At 47.0% G+C, this 22,267-nt stretch overlaps 3 protein-coding genes and 1 pseudogene across 3 annotated transcripts; 2 read left to right on the forward strand and 2 right to left on the reverse strand.

Moving 5' to 3' along the window:
• The first annotated feature begins 1,424 nt into the window (after positions 1-1,424).
• Positions 1,425-4,489, forward strand: LOC123047363 (pentatricopeptide repeat-containing protein At4g01990, mitochondrial). Its single transcript, XM_044470901.1, has 2 exons — positions 1,425-1,904; positions 2,940-4,489. The coding sequence occupies exons 1-2, from the start codon at positions 1,485-1,487 to the stop codon at positions 4,179-4,181; spliced, it is 1,662 nt and encodes a 553-aa protein (XP_044326836.1). The 5' UTR covers positions 1,425-1,484; the 3' UTR covers positions 4,182-4,489.
• A 2,844-nt stretch (positions 4,490-7,333) lies between these two features.
• Positions 7,334-8,834, forward strand: LOC123039638 (eukaryotic initiation factor 4A-III homolog B). The gene is made up of 6 exons (XM_044462714.1): positions 7,334-7,352; positions 7,413-7,591; positions 7,668-7,787; positions 7,954-8,121; positions 8,201-8,287; positions 8,496-8,834. The coding sequence occupies exons 1-6, from the start codon at positions 7,334-7,336 to the stop codon at positions 8,607-8,609; spliced, it is 687 nt and encodes a 228-aa protein (XP_044318649.1). The 3' UTR covers positions 8,610-8,834.
• A 1,869-nt stretch (positions 8,835-10,703) lies between these two features.
• Positions 10,704-16,761, reverse strand: LOC123047364 (L-type lectin-domain containing receptor kinase IV.2). The gene is made up of 2 exons (XM_044470902.1): positions 15,283-16,761; positions 10,704-11,684 (listed from the first exon to the last, which is right to left on the reverse strand). The coding sequence occupies exons 1-2, from the start codon at positions 16,751-16,753 to the stop codon at positions 10,789-10,791; spliced, it is 2,367 nt and encodes a 788-aa protein (XP_044326837.1). The 5' UTR covers positions 16,754-16,761; the 3' UTR covers positions 10,704-10,788.
• A 3,460-nt stretch (positions 16,762-20,221) lies between these two features.
• LOC123039639 (eukaryotic initiation factor 4A-III homolog B-like) lies at positions 20,222-21,395 on the reverse strand (annotated as a pseudogene).
• Between the last annotated feature and the right edge of the window lie 872 nt (positions 21,396-22,267).

Raw genomic sequence — 22,267 nt, forward strand, 5'->3', positions numbered from 1 at the left:
CGATGGCCATCAAACGAGTAGCCTTAGTTAGGTTTTGATCCTCCTTTTCCACGACATCATCTAGAGATCGCCCTCCGTCAAACCCAACTCCATCATTGCCTCTAGATCGAATTGTTCCTTCACCACAGAAGTAGAAGATTCTGCCGCCATGCCTCTCCCGCCCGAGAAGAGATAACTGTTCATGGGCTTTGAAGAAACCCTAACTCTCATATCTCCGAGGAAACCCACCAAGGCCGGGAAGCGCTGCAAAGAGCGGCCCTGGGTCGGCGCGGTCGAAATCCAAGCGGCTAGGGGGAGGAAGGGATTGGAGGTCTCAATGCCAGCAAGAGAAAGAGGAAACCCTAACAAGAGGGAATCGGGCAACACATGTTGCAGACAGTCGCCAACACCCTTGCACCCTATCGCTTGAGCCATGTCGTGCTGCGAATTCTTTTTAACAAGTTTATTATATCATTGGGCTACACTATTAATTAATCCAATACAATACAATTATTGGGCTACACTATCAACATTTTTTGTTTTGGAAAAATCTCAAAAAAAAAAAAGTTCTAAAAAAGATCCGCCGCCGCCAGATCTGACCATATCCAATGACCCAACCTTGTCCTCACTATTGCAACAAAAGGCAGTGTTGAAGAACTTTTACGACAGAGCTTATGTTGCAGGAAAATATTTACAACAGAGGTTGTGTCGCAAATTTTTTTCCAGCTTTGTGACATAGATGATGTCGCGGAAAAGGCTTTTGCAACATGGATGCTGTTGCAGATTTTTTTTACAATAAAAATGTTGCAGCAACACTAGTGCCATTGTCGTCTTTGTTTTGCAACTCCGCCGTTGTTGTCGAAATTTGTCAGCGTGTGTCCGCACGACATGTCGGTTATGCGCGGCTTCCGCGGCGCAAGGCCGAGCCGACGGTGTTGCGACGCTGGTCCTGCAACCGTTTCGTTGCCGGCGATGGAAACCTCCTGCCGGGCTTGCACCGCCGCGGAGACGACAAGGGGGATGCATCTCGTCTGCCAGGGAAGGTTGCGTCGTTCTCTCGGTCCCTATTTGGGTTCATTGGTCGAGGCTCTTCCCTGCTAGTACCTCGGCGGCATCGATGTCCACCGCTCGGGCCCGGACACCCTAGTTGCTCCACCATGATCTGGAAGGCCAACGCCGACGGAGTTACCTTCTAGTCGATCTACAACATACCATTTGTTGCGGTTTGCTTTCTGAAACAGGTGACCAGCTGCAGGAATGGAAGTAGCTACACAGACACATCAGTGACCGACGTTTCACAAAGATAAGGATGGCAAGCGTAGGACGCGGTGGACGTAGAAGAAAAGATCGGTCGGTTGAACACGAGCTTTTCCAAAAAAATAATAAAAAAACACCATTTTCTTTTGCGACCGCACGGCGGCACGGGCATTTTACAGTAGCGACCGGTCGCCGGCTCCACTCCTCCCCTCCCAGAGTCGAAACCCCCAAAACAAAACCCTAAACCCATGGCGGCGCTCACCCCCTCCGCCGGCGCCCGCCTCCTCCGCCGCCTCCTCTCCACCGCCGCCGAGGTGGCGCGGGAGGCGGCGCCCGCCGCCGCGAAGAATCCGAAGAAAGCGGCGGCACGCCCCGTCAGGAAGCGGGCGGCGCGCGCCGTCGCCCCCCAGGACGCGAAGGAGGCGGCGCCTCCCGCGGCAGAGGCGGCGCCGGACGCGGAGGGCGCGAAGAAGGCGGCGGCGGCGGCGGGGACTAAGGACTCGCGCCCGCTGTACCGGCGGCTGTCGGCGCTGGGGAACGCCAGGGAGGGGAGCGTCTCCGCGGTGCTCAACAAGTGGCTGCGGGAGGGCCGGGAGACGCGCTCCGTGGATCTCGAGCGGTACGTCAAGGAGCTCCGCAGGTACAAGCGCCATTCCCACGCCCTCGAGGTACGAATGATTTTATCCCCCCACCTTTGACATCCCAGCACTATAATGGTGCTCTGCTTAGGACGGGATTGGTACCAGAAAGATGGTTTTTTGCAGCGTTATTCTGCAATGTGCTCAATTCATTTAGAACGGAGTGAGTAGATGAAGTGATTCGGCTTTGCCTCCTCCAGCTAATTTATTATGATTAGATTGTGCGAATGGAATAGAAGTAATCCTTGTGAAATCTTAGCTTCGCCCGGTTCATTCGGCGCCCTTGGATGCAAGGATTTTCCGGATTCATGATGGAACTAAACTGTTTCCTCTGAAATCGACTTTCAAAAGCAGAGCTCTGTATTACGGGTATGTTTGGTTGATGCCCCAATGCAGATTTTTGGCCAAGGAATCCTGTGCTCTCACTTGGTCAATTGTTTTTAGGAAATTGTGAGGGGAATTGGTGGGAACTCATAGACATCCCAAAAATTTGCAACAAGCCAAGCAGGAATTGAAATATTAATGGGCTGCCAGACGTTTGGCAGCGCTAATGTGGGCACCAACCAAACACAGCCTACATATGTACAACCCAGAAATAATTCCGCATGTTATACCAGCAAATGCTTGGGGAACATTGATAACATCTTTTTCTTAGCGATAACAGAAATATTTCGATAGAACTTTTAAAGACCCTTTGAACTAGATCCTATGAGCATTTGTGCAGCACATCACACCACAGAAGCGCCAAACCAGTCTGCTGAGTGCTGACCCTTAGAATGCTTGTTCTGTTTCAGAGTTTTCTGATGTGCGTATAAAATAATATGTTATCAAGCAGAGTAGGGAGGAGATTTGATATGTTTAATGTTCCATATTTCAATATCTGTAATAGTATGTTATCACAACTATGTGCACAGCACAGTTGTCTTCAAGGCCAGGAAAAATTTACTTGTAGTATGGCTGGAGTTCTCAACTCATCTTGTTTCATACCTTCTGTTTGTACTTCTTCTATTGGTGTTTAATCATGTCTGCTGTACTTATGCAAGGATTTGTCTTTTCTTATGGCAGTTGATGGATTGGATGGTTCATACAAAGGGTATGAACATGTCTTACACTAACCACGCAATACGTTTGGATCTCATTTACAAAGTGCGTGGGATCGAGGCAGCTGAAAAATATTTCGATGGCCTTCCTGACCCAGCCAAGAACCATCGAACCTATGGTGCACTTCTGAACTGTTATTGCTCATCGAAGAAGGAAGAGAAAGCAACGGACCTTTACCGCAAGATGGATGAGCTAGGCATCTCATCCAGCACTCTGCCCATCAACAATCTCATGTCCCTATACATGAAGTTAGGCCAGCATAAGAAGGTTTGTAGCCTGTTTGAGGAGATGAAGGAGAAGAATGTTAAGCCGGATAACCTGACATGCTGCATTCTAATGACCAGCTGTGCGGCATTGAACAAGATAGACGACGTTGAACAAGTTCTAAAAGAAATGGAAGAAAAGGGTGGGGTTCTAGGGTGGTCGGCATACAGCACGCTGGCTTCCATCTACCAGAGTGCTGGTCTGGTTGAAAAAGCAGAGTCTGCTCTGAAGAAACTTGAGGGCCTTGTTCAAGATCGTGATGGCAGACAGCCTTTTGATTTCCTCATGAGTCTGTATGCTTCCGTAGGCAATCTGAGTGAGGTGAAGAGGGTGTGGGGTGTGGTTAAGGGCACTTTCCCAAAAGTGACCAACACGAGCTACTTCAGCATGCTGCAGGCCCTTCTCAAGCTCAATGATGCCGATTACATGAAGCAGGTCTTTGAGGAATGGGAGTCTAATCATGAGTGCTACGACGTGAAGCTGACTAACGTGATGACCCGAGCCCACCTGAGGAATGACATGGCCAAGGAAGCAGAGCAGTTGTGGGAGAAGGCCAAGGAAATGGGTGCGTGTTTCGACTCTAAAACATGCGAGCTGTTTCTCGACCACTACATGGGGACAGGGGACATGAAATCGGCGCTGAACTGGGTGGAGAATGTGACGAAGCTCCCCAAGAAAGCAGGGAAGCTGGATCCTGATAAGGTCCCGAAGTTCTCCAAGTACTTTGAAGAGCAGAAGGACGTGCAAGGCGCCGAGGGGTTCTGCTGCTGCCTGAGGGCGCTCGGGTGCATCGACGGCAAAGCCTACGAGTCCCTCCTGCGGACCTATCTGGCGGCCGGCGAGACGAGCCGCTCCCTCCGGCAGCAGATCAAAGACGACAAGGTCGAGATTTGCTACGACATCGGGAAGCTGCTCAAGAGGCTGGGCGACAAGGGGCGATGAAATGGTACTACCTGTTTCTGCCCCTAGCTTACGCCGGTGGTTTCTTCTGATTCCTTCCGTGAACGATAAGCACAAAGCAGATATTATATAGCCCTTGTTCTGGCTCATGGGCGTTTGGTGCTTCTGCAAGAAGAAGCAGAAAGCAAATAATTCTTGTATTAGCACAACTTGTAGTAGTCTGAGGGGATCTTTCTCCTACATTTTTTCCATTTTTCTTTTCTTTTTTTTGCCTTTCTTCTGTATGTACTGGCTGTTTCAGGCTTTTGAGTACTGGAGCAAGGGCGCTACTACAGGATCGTTTCTTATTCTGTTTCTGCGTGCAGTCAGTTTCCATGCTCGATCGTGCCAGACTTTGTGAGCAGCAGCAGATGAAAACTGTAAACAACAACCAACATATAACAAGATTGTGCTACTAGCAATGTTCCTAGTAAAAACATGTCTAAAAACCGAGTGAATACACCCTCCTTTACTTGGACCTCCATCGGGTGCAGAGGCCTGAAGCAATGAAATCTGAAAGAAGCACATCAACTTCGGTTCTTCAGTTAACCCGATTCAGTTCGTACGTTGTTATTATGCATGTTTTGAACTTGGATTTGGCTGTATCTCCGTTATTCATTAATGGAAAGGGGATTAGCCCGGTTCAAAAATAAAATAAAATTAACACAACAGTCGAGCTTTTGCAATGTATGAAGATGAAGTTCGTGTTACTGTCGTTGGTTACTTCCCAGCATCAGGTCCAGCCATCTCCTCTGCGTTGAGGTTGAGAGTTGCACAATGTATGAACTGAAGAGATTGAACAATTCATCAGGAAGAAAGAAACAAACAAGCACATCCATTATAGCCTGATAACTCAGACAAACGCGCCAGATTGTGATCTTATACACATCCATTATAGCCTGAGAAGGAGCCACACAATGCAGCTAATGAGGTCGGGACCACGACGAAATCGACAATGCGGTTCTTGTTGGTTGTAACCAGCTGACACTCTTACCTCAATCGTAACCAGCGCCTCCTTCTCCTCGCCCCACCACGGCCTGCCTCAGCATTGTCATCGTTGTTGACGACGAATATGGGGTTTGGAGCTCGGGCAACCGCTGCTCGGACGGGTCCTTGCATGCCTCCAGGGCCAGCTTCTCGAAGTCCAGGCACCCGCAGAGTGTCCCTGCATTGCACAAGGATACACACTCATTAAACGGACACAAGCTATTGCTGATTTTCAACCGATGTTGCACACTACTAAGGATGTGCACAATACTCTCTTTTATGGTGTGCAACTATTAATCTGCAGCGCTAGGTTGTATGTGAAGTGACCAAAAGGGGAGAATGGTTGCGTGACTATCACAACTTCATGATGCCACTAAAATGCCATTCCTAGATTGCAAGATCGTTTCTTTCACTTGTCTAATAATTACCTTTTGATTGTTGCTCGGCATAGGATGGTTGCTCGGCCATGGAGAACTCCATCCTCCGGATGTCAAGCGCGGGCATTTTCTCATTCGATTGCGAAACCCAGTAGAAGCAGCCATGGTCGTAATAGCACGACAAGAACGCAGGTCACCGGCTTAGATTGGAACGGTTCGCCATTGCCCTGTGCCAGATGAGAAGACGAAGGTCACCGGCTTAGATTGGAGCAGCAGCTTACAGACCACTCTGAATGACGTCTCCTCCTTAGCAGCTGCTGCCTCCTCGTAGCCGCTGGAAGGGGCGAGGAAGGAGTCGAGAGATGAGATTCTGGACTATGGCTCACCCGAACCTACACTCGCCCCCGTCCGATCTAATACAACTTTCATGTGGATTCGAGCCCTGTCAGTATTCAAATTTCTTTAATTTTGTATTGTTTGACTTAATCCATCTCTCCAGGGGCTACTCATAGGCCTGAGTAGGCTCCTTTTTTAATCTAGTGGGCTGGCACACGCTGACCAATGTATTGTAATACAGGAGCCCAACTGCCCAAGCCCTAGAACTTTTTCAAATATATTATTCTGTTCATGCATATATAGTAAAACGGAGATAAACATTTCTGGGAAGGAGTCGGCGAAGCACGGCCCTTCAATCAGGAGTGCGGCCACAAGCAAACGGACTCAGGGATCGGGGGAAGCAAGAGATACTGCCAGTGCAAGGGGTCGCACACCACCATCTCCTTGACGATGGCTCTGAGCCTCTCGGCGGCGTCGTGACGGCCGGGTCTGTCGAGGAGGACGCGGCCATCGCGGACTTCCCGTATGGACCAGTCCGACGCAGGGGCGGGGAGAAAGGCGAAGGAGAAGTCGGCGGCGCTGGCGCCGGCGCGGGGGGTGAGGCGGGACGGCGAACTTGAAGCGGTGCCGGAGGAAGGAGCGGTCGGCGACGAGCCGACGGAAGGAGACGCAGACGGCGGAGGCGCGGATGAGATCGGCTGCGGTGGGGAGGCGGAGGAGAATCTCCACCAGGAGCTCATCGGGGATCGCCGGCAAGGCCATCTTCCCGCAGCGGCGGCGGCGGATGTTATGTACCTCGAAACGACGGCCGAACGCACTGTACCGAGCACACGCGATTTTCTTTACATATGTTCGGATTTCTGCCGGTTTCTCATAAATAAATCTGTTGCAGTAAAAAAAAAGGTTTTTGAAAGCCATAAGTGAATTTTAAGAAAATGTTCACAAATTTTAAGCAATGCTCTTGAATATAAACAATTTTCTATAATTCTAAAAATGTCCATGTCAGGAAAATGTTCTCAAATTCAGCCTGTTCATAGATTTTAAAATGGTTTATGTTTTAACAAATCTTAAATTTTTAAAAAGTTGTCGAATTAAAAAAATCATGCATTTTTAAAAGATAATTCAGATTTTTTTTCAAATTTAAAACATGTTCACGAACATTAAAAAATTATGCATTTATTTAAAATAATGTGAACTATAGTTTTTAAAATAAAGGAAAAAAACTGAAAAGGAAACACAAAACAAGAAGGGAAACCAATAAAGGAACGGAAAAAACGACAAGGAAAATCAACGGAATAAAAGAAACAGAAAGAAATACACCCAATACAAATAACCAACAAACAATAGAAAAACTACCGAGCAAAAAAAGGCTAACCCACGCTCCATTTTATTCCTCAATAATATTTAGAGGAGTACAAATTGATATCTAAGGGTTGTAGAAGTCAAAGATGCGACATGCAAAAAGACGCGCACTGTTATTCTTAAACTTAACATGAGCAGGCATTTTAGAGTTAAACTTAACATGAGCACCAAGCCTCATGGCTAGAAATAAAGGCAGAGACCTCATACTTTTCTAATTGTGTATTATTATTGAACCATATGCAGGTTGTCTTGATCTCTGCAACTCTGCCCCATGACATCTTGGAGATAACTAGCAAGTTCATGACTGATCCAGTCAGGATCCTTGTAAAGCGTGATGAGTTGACCCTAGAGGTAAATGTCACCACTTGTTTTGCTTTAGTGTATTGTGTCTTATTTAGCACTTATATTTTTCATGTCATGTTTGTAGGGCATCAAACAATTCTTTGTTGCTGTTGAGAAGGAGGAATGGAAGTTTGATACTCTGTGCGATCTTTATGATACACTGACCATCACTCAGGCTGTCATTTTCTGCAATACTAAGAGAAAGGTAATGTGTAGCTCAGTTGATTGCTGTTGGTTACACTATTAAACTGTAGCGATGTGCTGCTTTGGCTCAAAGTGTATGAAATCTTGTCCAGATTTGTTAACCATGTCCAGTTGACATAATTGATGGTTGACAGCTTGCTAAACGATAGTTGTTCCCTTTTGGCCAGGTGGATTGGCTTACTGAAAGGATGCGCACCAACAACTTTACCGTATCAGCTATGCATGGTGACATGCCTCAGAAGGAAAGGGATGCAATCATGAGTGAGTTCAGGAGTGGCACGACCCGTGTTCTGATCACAACAGATGTTTGGGCTCGAGGGCTGGATGTTCAGCAGGCAAGTCTTGGTACCCTTAAGCATGCTGTTGCATGATTCTTATTTTGGTTACTGGCTGAATGTATTTGCCTTTGTTCAGGTCTCTCTTGTCATTAATTATGATCTCCCGAATAACCGTGAGCTTTACATCCATCGCATCGGCCGCTCTGGGCGTTTTGGGCGCAAGGTAAAGTTACACACCCACCCCTCCTGCGAAACTTGAGTCACCCCTCTATGGGACTGCCTAAGATTGTTTTTGATGAAACTCTGAAAAGTGAACATGTAGCGTGTGACTCACCTATCTGAAACAAATGTTTGCTCTCTGCATCCCAATTGTTTGCACAATTAATACTCTTGTTGCTTGACGTATATATGAAAAAAAAAATGATGTGCAGGGTGTGGCGATCAACTTTGTGCGCAAGGATGACATCCGTATCCTGAGGGACATTGAGCAGTACTACAGCACGCAGATCGACGAGATGCCGATGAACGTCGCCGATCTGATCTGAGCTCTGGACCGGAGCGGTCTCTCCCTCGCTAGGTCTCTGTGTGTGGGATTTGGTTGATGTTTGGCCATGACGACTGTATTGGGGTTTCCTTTGTTTTGCTTTTGGGCGGGTATGAAGGAACATGAAGTGTTTATATTGTTTCTTGGAGAAGCAGCTCTGGCCAACTTTGGCAGGCACTCTGCTCATTGAACTTGTTATTTTAATTAGTTTTGGCCTTTTGAATAATGCTTAGTTCTATCTATATTATGTTTTGGTGTTGATGTTATAATGCCACGACCCTATATAACTTGCTTAAACCCGTTTGATTGGGTTGCCACCTGCATGTTGTGTATTTCTTTTTCTTCTTTTGAAAATGAGAATGAGAGGTGGAGGCTGCCAGCGGACGAACATGGCCATAAACCATCAATGTGATGGGTAACAGGTATTGCTGACATGCATAGCAATGGACATACAACATCTTTAGTCATCTCTGGAAGCAACCCTGAAGCATGGTAATGCTCAGGTAACCAGCAGTAAGTAACAAGGGCACAACCCAAAGGGGAAAGAAACAGCCGTTGTACCTCCTTGGACCTAGATTCAGAAGGAAAAAATGGAACAATTCTAGATTCCTAACATAATTGAATATCAAGCTATATACCGAACTCCAGGAAGGAAAAAAAAAAGGAAACTTCTATATGAATCCTGAAACAAAGCATCACAAATGTAAATTGTTTCAAAGAAAGACATGTTTTGTGGTGCTTTGTTTTCATCTCGTCGTTTATCACAAATGGAAACTTCAACATCCGAAGTGCCGAGCTTGGTAAACATGACCATAAGTTTAGGCAACTGACCCTTTTTCTTCTTTTAGTTATTGAGTTAACAACTCACAACAATTTATACCATTATAATTAAAAAAACTACGATATTCTAGAAACATTTACACACATAGCCTGGGCACGCCTTGCGTCGAGAAACACAGCCAGCAGGAGATTGCGGCCTTGCCAAGGCAGGGAAATGGCAGCCCATAAATATTTTCAGCTGCACCGGCACGACTGCATCGCTAAAAGACCAGTGCGCACGACTGTAAATCGACTGAAACAGTTTTCTGGTCAGTCGACTTGTGCAAAATTTATTTTCGGTCTACTGGCTAATGGGCAATGTAAGTAGGGTTAAAGATTTCACCAAAATTTCAGTAAAATTTCGCATATTTCTGTGGTGCCCGAAATATTTTTAACCCCAAAATTTAGATGCAGGTTCCAGCTGATTTCAAAATAAACTTAAATTATGTTAGAATTCATTAAAATTAAGTAGCATTTGAAATCTCAAAATCTGAAATAATTTCCGAAATATGCGACATTTCGGAAACTTCGCATGTTTCGTGAGGTCCGAAATTAGTTTGTTTCCGAAATTAAAAAAAAACAGTAACAATGGAAGCATAGATGCCAATCGTCTACAGATTGGATTACACATAACTCTCTATCTCCCCCGCGTCCTTGTGCTCGTCAACATTCCGAGCCCTGCGCGTGGTGATCTCTGACGACATGAAGCTCGGCATGGTCTCCTCCTCCTCCCAGTAACGAGAATCATCACGGCTCGTCACATTGAGAAACAGGTAGAAAATAAACTGAAGTTCTAAACATTAACATATATGCAAGTTTTCTACCTAACTTAGAATACTTTGCGGTTGGGCTAGCCATGTAAGCCACGATCCAGTTTGACCTGCCGCCCAAACTTCTACATGAATCCTAAACAAAGTATCAGAAATGAAAATTGTTTCAAAGAAAGAGATGTTTTGTGGTGCTTTGTTTTCATATATGCAGGTCGTGTCGTGAAGTCTAGGCTCCTACAATGAGCCCCGTCCATTTAGCTTGCGTTTCATCAGAAAATATATTTACGATAGGTAGTAGGGTTAAAAACTAAACCAAAATTTCAGTGAAGTTTCTGAAATTTCGCATATTTTCTGTGGTGACTGAATTTTTTTTAACCCCGAAATTTTGATGCAGGTTCCAGCTGATTTCCAAATGAATTTAAATTATGTTAGGATTCATTAAAATTAAGTAACATTCAAAATCTGAAAATCCAAAATAATTTTCAAAATATGTGAAATTTATTCCGGTGAGGTCCGAAATTAGTTTGTTTATACGAAATAGAAAACCAGTAACAATGGAAGCATAGATGCCTATCATATCTACAGATTGGATTACACGTAACTCTCTATCTCCCCCGCGTCCTTGTGCTGATCAACATTCCGAGCCCTGCGCTTGGTGGTCTCCGACGACATGAAGCTCGGCATGGTCTCCTCCTCCTCCCAGTAACGAGAATCATCACAGCTCGTCCCCGCAAAACCATCATCCACGTCGTCGTCCAGTAACGCCCCCTCCGGCGGCCACACAAACGCGGGCTTCACCAGCGGCACGTCCGGCAGCGGTGCCGTCTTGGCGACAACCTGCAACACGTTGGCCAGGGTCGGCCGGTCCGATGGGTTCGGGTTGCTGCAGGACAGACCGAGGAGCAGCAGCCGGGCGGCATCGTCGGCATCGAACCCCGCCTCCGACCCGCGGAGCTCGGCGTCGACCGCTTCGAGCAGCCTCCCCTCCTGATGGAGCCACCAGGCCCAGTCGACGAGCAGCGGGAACTCGTCGTCCGCTTTGCCGAGCGACCTCCTGCCGGTGACGACCTCGAGGACCAGCACCCCGAACGCGTAGACGTCGGTCTGCCGGGTGGCCTTGTGGCTGACGGGGTACTCCGGCGCGATGAAGCCCCAGGTGCCCGCGACGCCGACGTCGGTGAAGGAGTTCTTGTCGAAGCCGACGACTCGCGCGAGGCCGAAGTCGCCGAGGCGGCCGCGGAAGGCGGAGTCGAGCATGATGTTGCTGGCCTTGATGTCGCGGTGGAGCACCGTGCGCTCGTACTCGTGGTGGACGTAGTGCAAACCGGCGGCGACGTCCTTCACAATGTCGTAGCGTCTCTCCCAGGGCAGAACTGGCTGTTGGTGGCCACGGTGCTGCTGCCTTTCGTGGAACAGGTGCTTGTCTACGCTGCCATTGGGCATGTACTCGTAGATCAGTAGCAGCTCTCCATTCTCGTAAGACCAACCTGAAAATAGTTGTGTCATAGTATATATTATTACTATTAATAGGAAAAACTCAAAACGGTGCCCGGGCTCATCTGCTTCCTCTCAGCAAAAAATTCAAAAAAATACTAAAAAAATTCAAAAAATTCCAAATTTTTTTGTGGTGGTAGATAATTTGACCCGTGAGGTGCGCCCCAAAATTCAACTCATTTGGACATCTGAGCAGCTCTCGGCAAAAACAACAAATTGGATCAAAACAGTGCGTGAACAGTATACATTTTCACAGACCCTGATTTTGTCTTTTTTGCCGAGAGCTGCTCAGATGCTCAAATGAGTTGAATTTTGGGGCGCACCTCACGCGTCAAATTATGTACCACTACAAAAAAAATTGGAATTTTTGAATTTTTCTAGTATTTTTTTTGAATTTTTTTCTAAGCGTGGGTGCAGATGAGCCCGGGTGCAGATTAGCCGCACTCCTATTAATAAGCATAATTAAATACTGTGGATTTGACTAAAACCCTAAAAAGAACCATGCAGCAAATATGGTCGCAAATGTTATTAGGGGTTAAATACGACCTAAAAAATTAAATGGAGCATGTTGTGTCAAAATGGCAAGCAGTGTCACTAATATGAAGTTAAGGGGTAAAATAAGACAAAAGTTTAACGGAAATGATATTGGCCGAACGCCAGATTTTTATCAATTTTTCATGGCAACTTTATTATTAATGGCGTGACATTTTTTATCATGGAAATTATAAATTTATGTTTCTCTGCCTTCTCTGCTTTAGTTAATGTTTTATTTTTATGTGATCGCAATTTTTATGCAAAAAGAAAGAAGTTAACCGGGCCTAACCTTTTTTTCTGCCTGCCTCCCTAATATTTTCTGGGCCATTTGGGCCGGCTTGGGTTCGCTTGGAAACGCAGCTACAATGAACGCGGAATGTGAACAAGGAGGGTTCCCTCGATCCTGCATCCCCTAGCGAATGAATCATTCGGGGGAGTAACTCCCCCAGCCGACGATCGTCATGTATCGGGGTGTGTGTTCATAGGGTGAATGTATGCGCGTATATATGAGCGCTTGCGTCTGTACCGTGTTCAATTTTTTTTAAAGTAACTAGTGCCACAACATGTATCTTAAGGGGTAAATATTGTCATTTACTCAAAGTATTGTAAGACCAAAAAATATGCACAATACATCTAGTTATGCTATACCACAGTCCAAATTAAATAACATTGTACTACCTCTGTTCTATCTTACTTGTCGTTTTGATCTTGTAAAATATTCATGATGCTAATTTCGACCATTAACAGCGCATTAAGGTATACTATAATTGTACACAAATAAAGCTATTAATGTATTTACAAATATAGATGAAGTATTCCCTCCCAAAAATAGATATCCTAAACTACACACAATGATACTATTTTGTCATTGACTCTTAATAAAAATAAATTATTTAGATTTATAAGATCAAATAATAAATTTGATTGGCTGTGAATAATATTCGTATGACATCGTTTATAATTTCTGGGAATATGCATTTCAAACATAATTTTGCAGGACGTTTATTTATTAGAGATAGTGCCAAACTCTGTAACATCATTTGTTTTAGAGAGGAGGAAATAACTTCAATGTACCAACTAAATTAAAAATAGATTAAAACGTACTCACAGTTGAACTTCAAATGGAAATTATGTTTGCAACCAAAAAAATAGATGGGAGCTAAGTTTGTCAAACGGCATAATGCATAGTCCATTTAACGCATTAGTTTTTGCTGAAGTATTTGTTTCTTATGAACTCCAAACTGGCTCTCAACTTTGAATACAGAGAAACTATCTTGATATCATTTCATCCAAGTTTTCATACACGTGGCTAGGTTCAAGTATACATAAATAGTCAGTCAAACAAACACCCCCCCCCCCCTCCCCAACACACACACATACAAGGCCGCTCCCGCGAGCGGCCCGGGCGGAACCCTAGATCGCCGCCGCCACTCCCCTTCCTCGCCTTACTTCTTCCTCGCGGCCGCCAGGGGACGCCGCCGGGCAAAGCCCGCGCGTGCATCGGCGGCGGCGGGCCTCCCTCCTCCCTCGCGAGGCTCCTGGGCAGTGTGGGCCGGCCGGCCCTCGCGGCGGCGCTCTGGCGACAGGTCGGGCCACCGGCGTATCTGGGCGGCGCTCCCTTGCTTGGTGGCGCTGCGGCGCTGGCGGCGGCGTGGTCTGCGCGGGGCGACGAGCGGGCGGGCTCCTCCTCATCCCGATCTGATGGCGCCGCGGTGGCGCCGGCGCACGGGCATGCGGCGGGGTACGCGAGGGTGGTCGGCGCGCGTCTTCCTCCCCGATCTGATGGCTCCACGGTGGAGCTAGTGCTCGGGCGGTTGGCTTCGGCAAGCGGTGGCGGGCGCTGGGATCTCGGCGACGCTCCAGCGTGTGCAGGCGGCGGCGGTCCTGTGCGCGGTCGGCGGCTCCGTCTCTGACCCGGACCGCGCGGGGATGGCGGCGGCCCGGCGTGGCCGACGATCTGGATGCGGTGGTGCCAGCAGCTCGCTGATCTGCCGATACTCCAGGGTCTGCCTGGTGGTGAAGGCGGCCCGGGCACGAGAGTTGGCTCCATTTGAACTAATCTGGGTGAAAACTTGCCTTCGGCTCCTGCTAAGGCCGGCGGTGGCGGAGCTATCTGCATCGTTTCCTTCTTGAAGGCATTGTCGTGGAGAAGTTCAAGGCCACTTTTTGCTACCTCCGGAGGAAACCCCAGATTGGATGATCGGAAGACGGCGACGCTCTTGTGTCGTTCCTCCCTTGGGGGCGTCATTCTTGGAGGTACACACGTGATCGAGGGACCAGAGGACAAATTTTTTGGTGGAGCGGTGCTTCATCCTACACACTGATGGCGACGGATCTTGACGGCGTGGCGCAGTGCAGATTCGGAGTTCGCTGTGGGAGGATGGACTCGCGCAGGAGGACGACGCTATCGGGCATCGTGGTGGCGTCGATGGCAGAGAGACCTGGCACGGTACATGCAACAGTACAACTCTGAAGATGGTTGGTGGCAGGTGGCTGCGGCGGCCTCATACTCGGCAGGCGTCCTGGTTGAGGAGAGCGCTGGACTGGTAGGTGCCCCATACCCGGCAGGCGTCCTGGTTGGGACCTCATGTCTTAGATGTTTAGGTTTGGCTGCGATGTCTGTTTGGTATTAGGCCCAGACTATCTGCGCCCCTTCATCAATTGGATAGGTGTAGCGACAGTTGTTGCTTAGACGGTGACTTTAGTCTTGCTGTTGTATGGTTTTATAAGGTCTTGTGAGAATAATTAATAAAATGGCCATATGCATTGCCCAGATGCAGAGGCCGGGGGTCATCCTTCTTTTCTAAAAAAAAAAACAAAAGAAAGATATAAAACAAGTTTTCTGCCAAATTAAAAAAAACAAGGAACAGAGAGATCACTTTGTATGTGGTCTCTCTATTCCCTGCCACTATTATCTGCTACTATATATCATCACCCAGGGAATAGAGATGGTTAAGTTTTTAAAGACTGCCCCCACAATTTTCTTAAAGACTCTGAAACATATACAGGTGATTAATAATTAAGATGTAGACATGCATTGAGCAATGAATGACGTACCAAGAAGAGGGACAATGTTCTTGTGGCGGAGGCGGTGGATGATGTCGACCTCGGCGAGGAAGTCCTCGTAGCCACAGTCGTCTTTCCGTGTGAACTTCTTCACGGCTACGTCAAGGCGCCCTTCGCCGCGCTTCCCTGACCGGAGCGTTCCCTTGTACACGGCGCCGAAGCCGCCTCTCCCCAACTTCATCATCTCATGGAAGTTGTGGGTCGCCTTCCTGACGGTGGCGTGCTTGAACTCCCTCGGCACCCCGGGGAGCTGTCTCAGCGCCTCCGAGAGCTTGAGCCTCATCCTGAGAGCCCTGTACCTCGACGAGAAGTAGCAGGCCGCCACGAAAACGATCGCCGTGACAACGGCTATAGGAAGCACCACCGTCAGCAGTATGGCGAAGAATTCTCTCCGCAGTTCACGCCCATGGTCGGGGAAGGCGCGGCTGTATGCACGGTCGGGACTGGGTTCAGGGATGGGTTCCGGGAGCTTCTCCATGGTGATGTTCCAGCTATAGACCACCGCCTGGCATGTGGGCAAGAACCTGCTCTTTGAGGCGAACAAACCGAAGTAGCCGGAACAGCCTGCCGGCGACCTAACGACGTCGGTGACGTTGAGCGGCGTGTGGAGCGTGGGTTCCCCGGGTTTGGGCTTGCCGCCCTCGGCCACATACACCGACAGGTTGTGAGCGGCGGCGCTGTAATCGATCCAGACGGTGTAGATCGCCATGGACGTCGCGTTCGGCTCCGGCTCGATGGAAACGTACATGCTGGTGGTACCTTGAGAATAGTAGTACTCTGCTTGACTGACCTCGATGGCGACGCGGCGGCCGTCGGGGAACGTGGTCCCAGAGCTGGCCAAGGATGTGTAGGTGGCTCTGTGGAAGCCATCCAATACGGGAGGCAGTATCCCGAACATAAGGCCGCCGTCGCCGTGGCGTGATGTGTTGGCGCTCATGGTGAATGTGGCGTTGAAGGACGCCTCAAGCTTCGGCTCGTCGTACCTCCACGGCCATTGCCACTTAAAGTTGGTGTCGGATGGGGCGCTGGCCGGCTGCCACAGAATGGCTTCCACCGGGAGGATGGCACATCCGGCCCGCCTCTTGGGGTCAGGAGGGTAATCAACGGGCGGCTGGTAGACGTCGTCGGTGGTGAGGTGGAGGGCGCCGTCTATGACGCCTGCGTCAATGATGGGCAGGTCGAGCTGGAAGATGCAGACGTCGCCGTCCTTCACATCGGAGTCAGAGTGGTCGGAGGGCCAACAATCCGAAAACGATGCTGCGGTGCAGGGGCGCACGGCTATGACCAATACAAGGATGCAGCGCAACAGACCTGGCAACGGCAGACTTACTGCAAGCTTCAGCTCCCGCCGGCGCCGGGGAAGACGGACCTTCATCGTCGTTCCCTTTCCCCTGTTTTCCTCTTGTAAACTCCTCTTCTCCTCTGTCTTTCTTCTCTTCTGATTTGGTCTGTCTATATGCATGACGTGAGTGAATCGAGTCCATGAACTGGAACTGTAGTAGCACGGCGTGGGAACGTACGTGGACCGTTGAGACCAGCGATAAGATGACACGTACGTATGTCATGTTAGTGGTCAAGATAACGCGTCGACAAGTCAAGTCCAGGCAGTGGATTGATTCTTTTTATCATCTTAGAGTATCTAAAGCCACGCGCCTCAAACCCAATTTATACGCATGGGCATGAGCGGACTGCGCGGGCACTGGCAGATAAGAAAAAAAACCGATTCAGACGGACGGCTCATATTGACTCCAAACGTCCGGGCTAACCGGCACGTCTCATATCTAGCCCAAAGTTAAGACGGATATAGAAGGTCCGGGCGTGCTCGGGCGCGTCCGTCACGTCGGATCTGGCCCATCCCGACCCTACACAAGGTTTTCGAGTCGACGAGTCGTTTTGGGGTAGATACTCTTGAATAGTCGACCCTGCAATTGCGACTAGTCACAGACTCGTCGACACATTGTTAACTCGACTTTTTTTTACGACTCATCGACTAGTCGTTCGACTCAAACACAGTGACCCTACACATATTTGTCCCCATCCGCTCTCTGGATCAAACCCTGGCCACTCCACACATTTGCATTTGTTGTGCTGACCCAAAGAAATAAATATGTCAGGCTTTAAATGCTTTGTTCAGGCCATGATAATCTGTAGTAACTCGTGGATCGATGTTCAATTAATAACATTTACAAAAGATAGGACAACATTTACAACCAGACAATGCTTAGAATATGTTTAAAAAGCATTTACAAAAGATAGGATGATAATTCAATTGACAACCAGACAATGCTTAGAATATGTTAAGAAAACATTCACAAAATATAGGATGATAATTCAATTGACAACCAAGCAATGCTTAGAATATGTTAAGAAAACATAAGTTTCCGATAATAATAAGCTTAAGATTTGGACGCTGATAAGTGCCACACGTGTGGGCGTTAGGGAGTCCGTCCACATATTTTGTGTGATGTATAAGAGGAACAGCCCACACACCTACGTGTGGGCAAAATAAATAATGCCCACACATCTCTTTTTTTCCCTCCCGACCCCTCTCACACGCGTGCGTGTGGACGAAGTTGATAACGCCCACACGTCCGTATGTCAGGCCTCGTACCTCCTGGTCCCGCACGCCATGCGTGACAGTCACCGCGCGCCCGCAGTTGCCATGGTCCAGACCCTCGTCCATGTTCATTTAACTGCGGTTGCCATGTCGCTGAACTACGGTTGCCATGTCTGACAACTGCAGTTGCCATGGTTGCTCAACTGCAGTTGCCATGTATGGTCTGGTCTAATGTAGTTGCCATGATTTCAAAACTTTAGGAGTTGCCACATACTAACACTAGGGCAGTTGCCATGTGCTCACAAGCATGCTAGGACAGTTGCTATGTAAAAGAAAGAGTTGCCATCTACGTACGTGCACGTTAGGGCAGTTGCCATGTACATGCACATTAGGGCAGTTGCCATGTACCATGCAAAAACACATGGCAACTCGGTAAAAGATAGTTGCCATCTGCTTACGTGCACACTAGGCAGTTGCCGTGTATCCTGCAAAACACGTGGCAACTCGAGTAAAAAAAAAGAATTGCCACCTTCTTATAAAGCACACTAGGGGCAGTTGTCATGTACACTGCAAAACACATGACAACTAGCGGCTTGGGTGTGGAAGAGGAGGCGGGCGTGTGGGCGAGATGGCAAATGCCCACACACTAGCCCTTGTGCGTGCGTGCAAAGTGGCGTGTGGGCGAACTGCTGAACGCCCACACACCAACCCCTCCCGTGTGATGAAGTTCTAACTACCTTAATAGAGCAAGCATTAAGGAAAGGTTTTAGAGTCGTTGCCACCTGTTTAGCTAGCTATGCAGATTCTTTACCTTGCATTGTAGGGGGCAAGTAAATCTCTGATGTAGTTTAATACAACATCAATAGAAGAATGTAAGAAAAAAATTGTTTGTTGTCGGTAGAAGTGTTCAAGACTACGATAGAGATTAATGCATGTAAAATTCCTACAACTCCCCTTAAGGGCATGTACAATAAAGCAGTGATGAATTCAGAAAGAAAATGTAGGGTGAGCTCAAAGTTAATTGTGAGTAAGCTAAAAGGCTTTTTAAAACAAAAATTTGACCTTTTTTTTTAAAAAGACATCATGTACGAATCAATAACTGTTTCTGATTAACTGAAACCATTTCCCCATTGTAAATTACTATTTGTGATAAATGAACAAGGAAAACATTTCCTATTACGTACAAAGGGAAGCACAAAATCAAGATTTGACTACTAATGTGCTTAAACATGAACAAGGAAGTTCCATATGGGATTATGGGTATTAAGTTCTCAAAGTACAGACGAACATGAAACTTGGGTTTCATAGTTTTTCAGTACAACAACACATATTACATCGAGTTGCATAAGATTTGGTTATGATGTTTTTCATGCAAATACATACTCTATCGCCATGGATCAGTAGCCTAGAAGATGTGCAATGTGCCTAAACAATAATTGAAAATAAAGTTGTATAATACATTTCTAGCATAGCACCTGAAACAAAATTTACCCCCAAAATGCTCGTAACAATGAAGTACCAAGAAAAGAGGAGAAATATGTAGCAGCTCTCCCTGAAATAAAATTGCACCCGAACTCCCTCTTCAGATGGAGTTCAGGAACCTGCAAAACAGGATCAACGAAAAAGAAATCCTCATATATGGAATCTCAAAATCAATGGATTAAGGGACCATCACCGCATATTGAAGGTCACCGCCTCTAGGCCATCTCATCCGCCGGCGACGGGGTGGGGGAGGCATGGGTGACATCGTGCGGGCTGACGGGGGTTGTGGTAGGTGGAGGAGTAGGCGCTCCAGCCGGGGATCCTTTGGAAATTAGCTTAGGCATACCTATGCCTCAAGGTCTGTTGTGATGGATTCTTCTTTGCAGACTGCGTGAAGGGGTACGGTAGGGATTAGGGGTGTTTAAGTGGTGGCAGACTGGCAGCGTCTGTAATTTATTATGGTGCCGCGCGCTCAACATTGGAAGGTCTTGGACCTTTAAATTTTTTGATTCGACGGTCTGGATTATGAGTTGGATATGTCATTTTAGAACTTTGCAAAATGCATGTTCAAAAGAAAAAAATGCATAACATGCAGATGGCAACCCAATCAAACGGGTTTAAGAAAGTAACAGGATCATGGCATTATAACATCAGCAACAAAACATTATAGTGTAGTAAAAGCCAAATCCTAAGTAAAATACGAGATTCAAATAAAACAGTGTCTGCCACACCATCTGGTTCTCCAAGAATATAAAACACTCCATGTTCACTACCCCCGGCCATAAGCAACAAATGGAACCTCAAGTAGCAGCAGCAGCAATACGTCATGGCTAAACATCTCAAACCAAATCCCACATGCAGACAAATAGAGAGACCGCTCGGGTCCAGTGCTCAGATCAGATCGGCCACGTTCATCGGCATCTCATCGATCTACGTGCTGTAGTACTGCTCAATGTCCCTCAGGATACGAATGTTGTCCTTGCGCAGAAAGTTGATCGCCACACCCTGCACACCATTTTCAAAAACATATGTCAAGCAACAAGAGTATTAATTGTGCAATCAAAATCATTTTGCTCCAGCACATAAACAGAGCCAGCAGCATTTGGGATGCAGAGAGCAACTACTTAGTTTGGCTGTATAGTTTTTAAAATACTGTAGTATTCCAAAACCTTGGTATTGCAATGTGTGGGCAACAAAATACTACAGTTTCTAAAAACTGCATTTTTTCAGTTTTTGGAAACTATGGATATGTTTGGCGGGTGCTGTTTTACAGTAGTTTTACCAGACAAAATTGCAGGGGAGAGCCAAGTAACGCACACATTTCTCTGTTTATGAAAAAGAGGTGCCAACCTCTTTTTCCAAAACAGCAAAAAAAACGCGGTTTCAAGAAAACTACAGTTTCTAAAACTGCCGTATCTGTTCATGCCAAACACACCAAAGTATTTAAAACAACGGCTTTATTGAAAACCACGGTATTTCTTGTAAAACTGCAAAAATACTTCGTTGCCAAACGCAGCCTTATTTGTTTCAGAAGAATATTTATTTGTTTCAGAAGAGTCACACACTACATGTTCACTTTTCATACAGTTTAAACAAAAATAAACTTCATTACATCGCCCCAGACTACTACTGTACTTGTTAGTTTTATTGCTTTGAGCGACACGACATAAGACTAAGAGGGCTGACTCAAGTTTTGCACAGGGGTGTGTAACTTTACCTTGCGCCCAAAACGCCCAGAGCGACCGATGCGATGGATGTAAAGCTCACGGTTATTCGGGAGATCATAATTAATGACAAGAGAGACCTGAACAAAGGCAAATACATTCAGTCAATAACCAAGAAGAATCATGCAACAGCGTGCTCAAGGGTATAAAAACAAATGAAAAGGCTCTAACTAGGCAACAAAACTTACCTGCTGAACATCCAGCCCTCAAGCCCAAACATCTGTTGTGATCAGAACACGGGTGGTGCCACCCCTGAACTCACTCATGATCGCATCCCTTTTTTTAGGCACGTCACCATGCATAGCTGATACGGTAAAGTTGTTGGCGCGCATCCTTTCAGTCGTTTAGCAAGCTATGAACTATCAATAACGTCAACTGGACATGGTTAACAAATCTGGACAAGATTTTATACACTTTGAGTCAAAGAAGCACATAGTGGGGCGCGCTGGGGCGGACTCTCTCCGCCGTGCTCGCGCACATCGAGGGTGGCAATGAGCCGCCGCTCGAGTACCCGGTGCCCTCCTTTTCTCACCGCCGGGGAAGCTCCTGGACGCCGAGGCGCATGAACACGCTGTCCTCGGGCTCCCGCTCCTCTGGGTCGGTGTCGGCGGCTACTACAAGAAATATGTCAACTTATGACCTTCTGTCAGTGACCCTGGAAGAATTGGTCATAGATTTATGACCATTTGAGACCAATTGGTCAAAAGCTGTTCGAGGGGCTCCAAACCCTAAACCATTGCGACCATTTTGGTCAGAAAGGTCATAATTTCCTTACACGAAATGGTCATAAAGCAAACATCGCTAGTCCGCTGCCTTATTTCTAGTTGTTAACGACTAATATAGATGGTCATAGCCTTGTAAATTATGGTGGGTTGCTATGACTAGGCGCCACCTCATCAGTTTTGCCTATGTGTCATGTCCATGTGGCAGTTTTGCCCTAGGTTGTGAAGCAACCTATATTTCTGTAATTCCCAAAATTCCCCAAAAAATCTCATAAATTCTTTGGGTCATATCTTTGTCAAATATGTAAAAACTTTCCTTGCCTAGTTCAAAAATATTCATTTTCCTATTCTGTTCAGAACAACAGTTTGTGAAGGAAGTACCACTTTGGCATGTCCAAATAGCATCCATTTTCTATAGTGCTTTCCTATGCCCAAATAACCATCCTCCACCAAATGCCAGCTCAATCCATTCATTATTTTGAGCCGAGCTT

This window comes from Triticum aestivum, chromosome 2B (genome assembly GCF_018294505.1).
Source record: "Triticum aestivum cultivar Chinese Spring chromosome 2B, IWGSC CS RefSeq v2.1, whole genome shotgun sequence".
In the NCBI taxonomy this organism is placed as follows: domain Eukaryota; kingdom Viridiplantae; phylum Streptophyta; class Magnoliopsida; order Poales; family Poaceae; genus Triticum; species Triticum aestivum.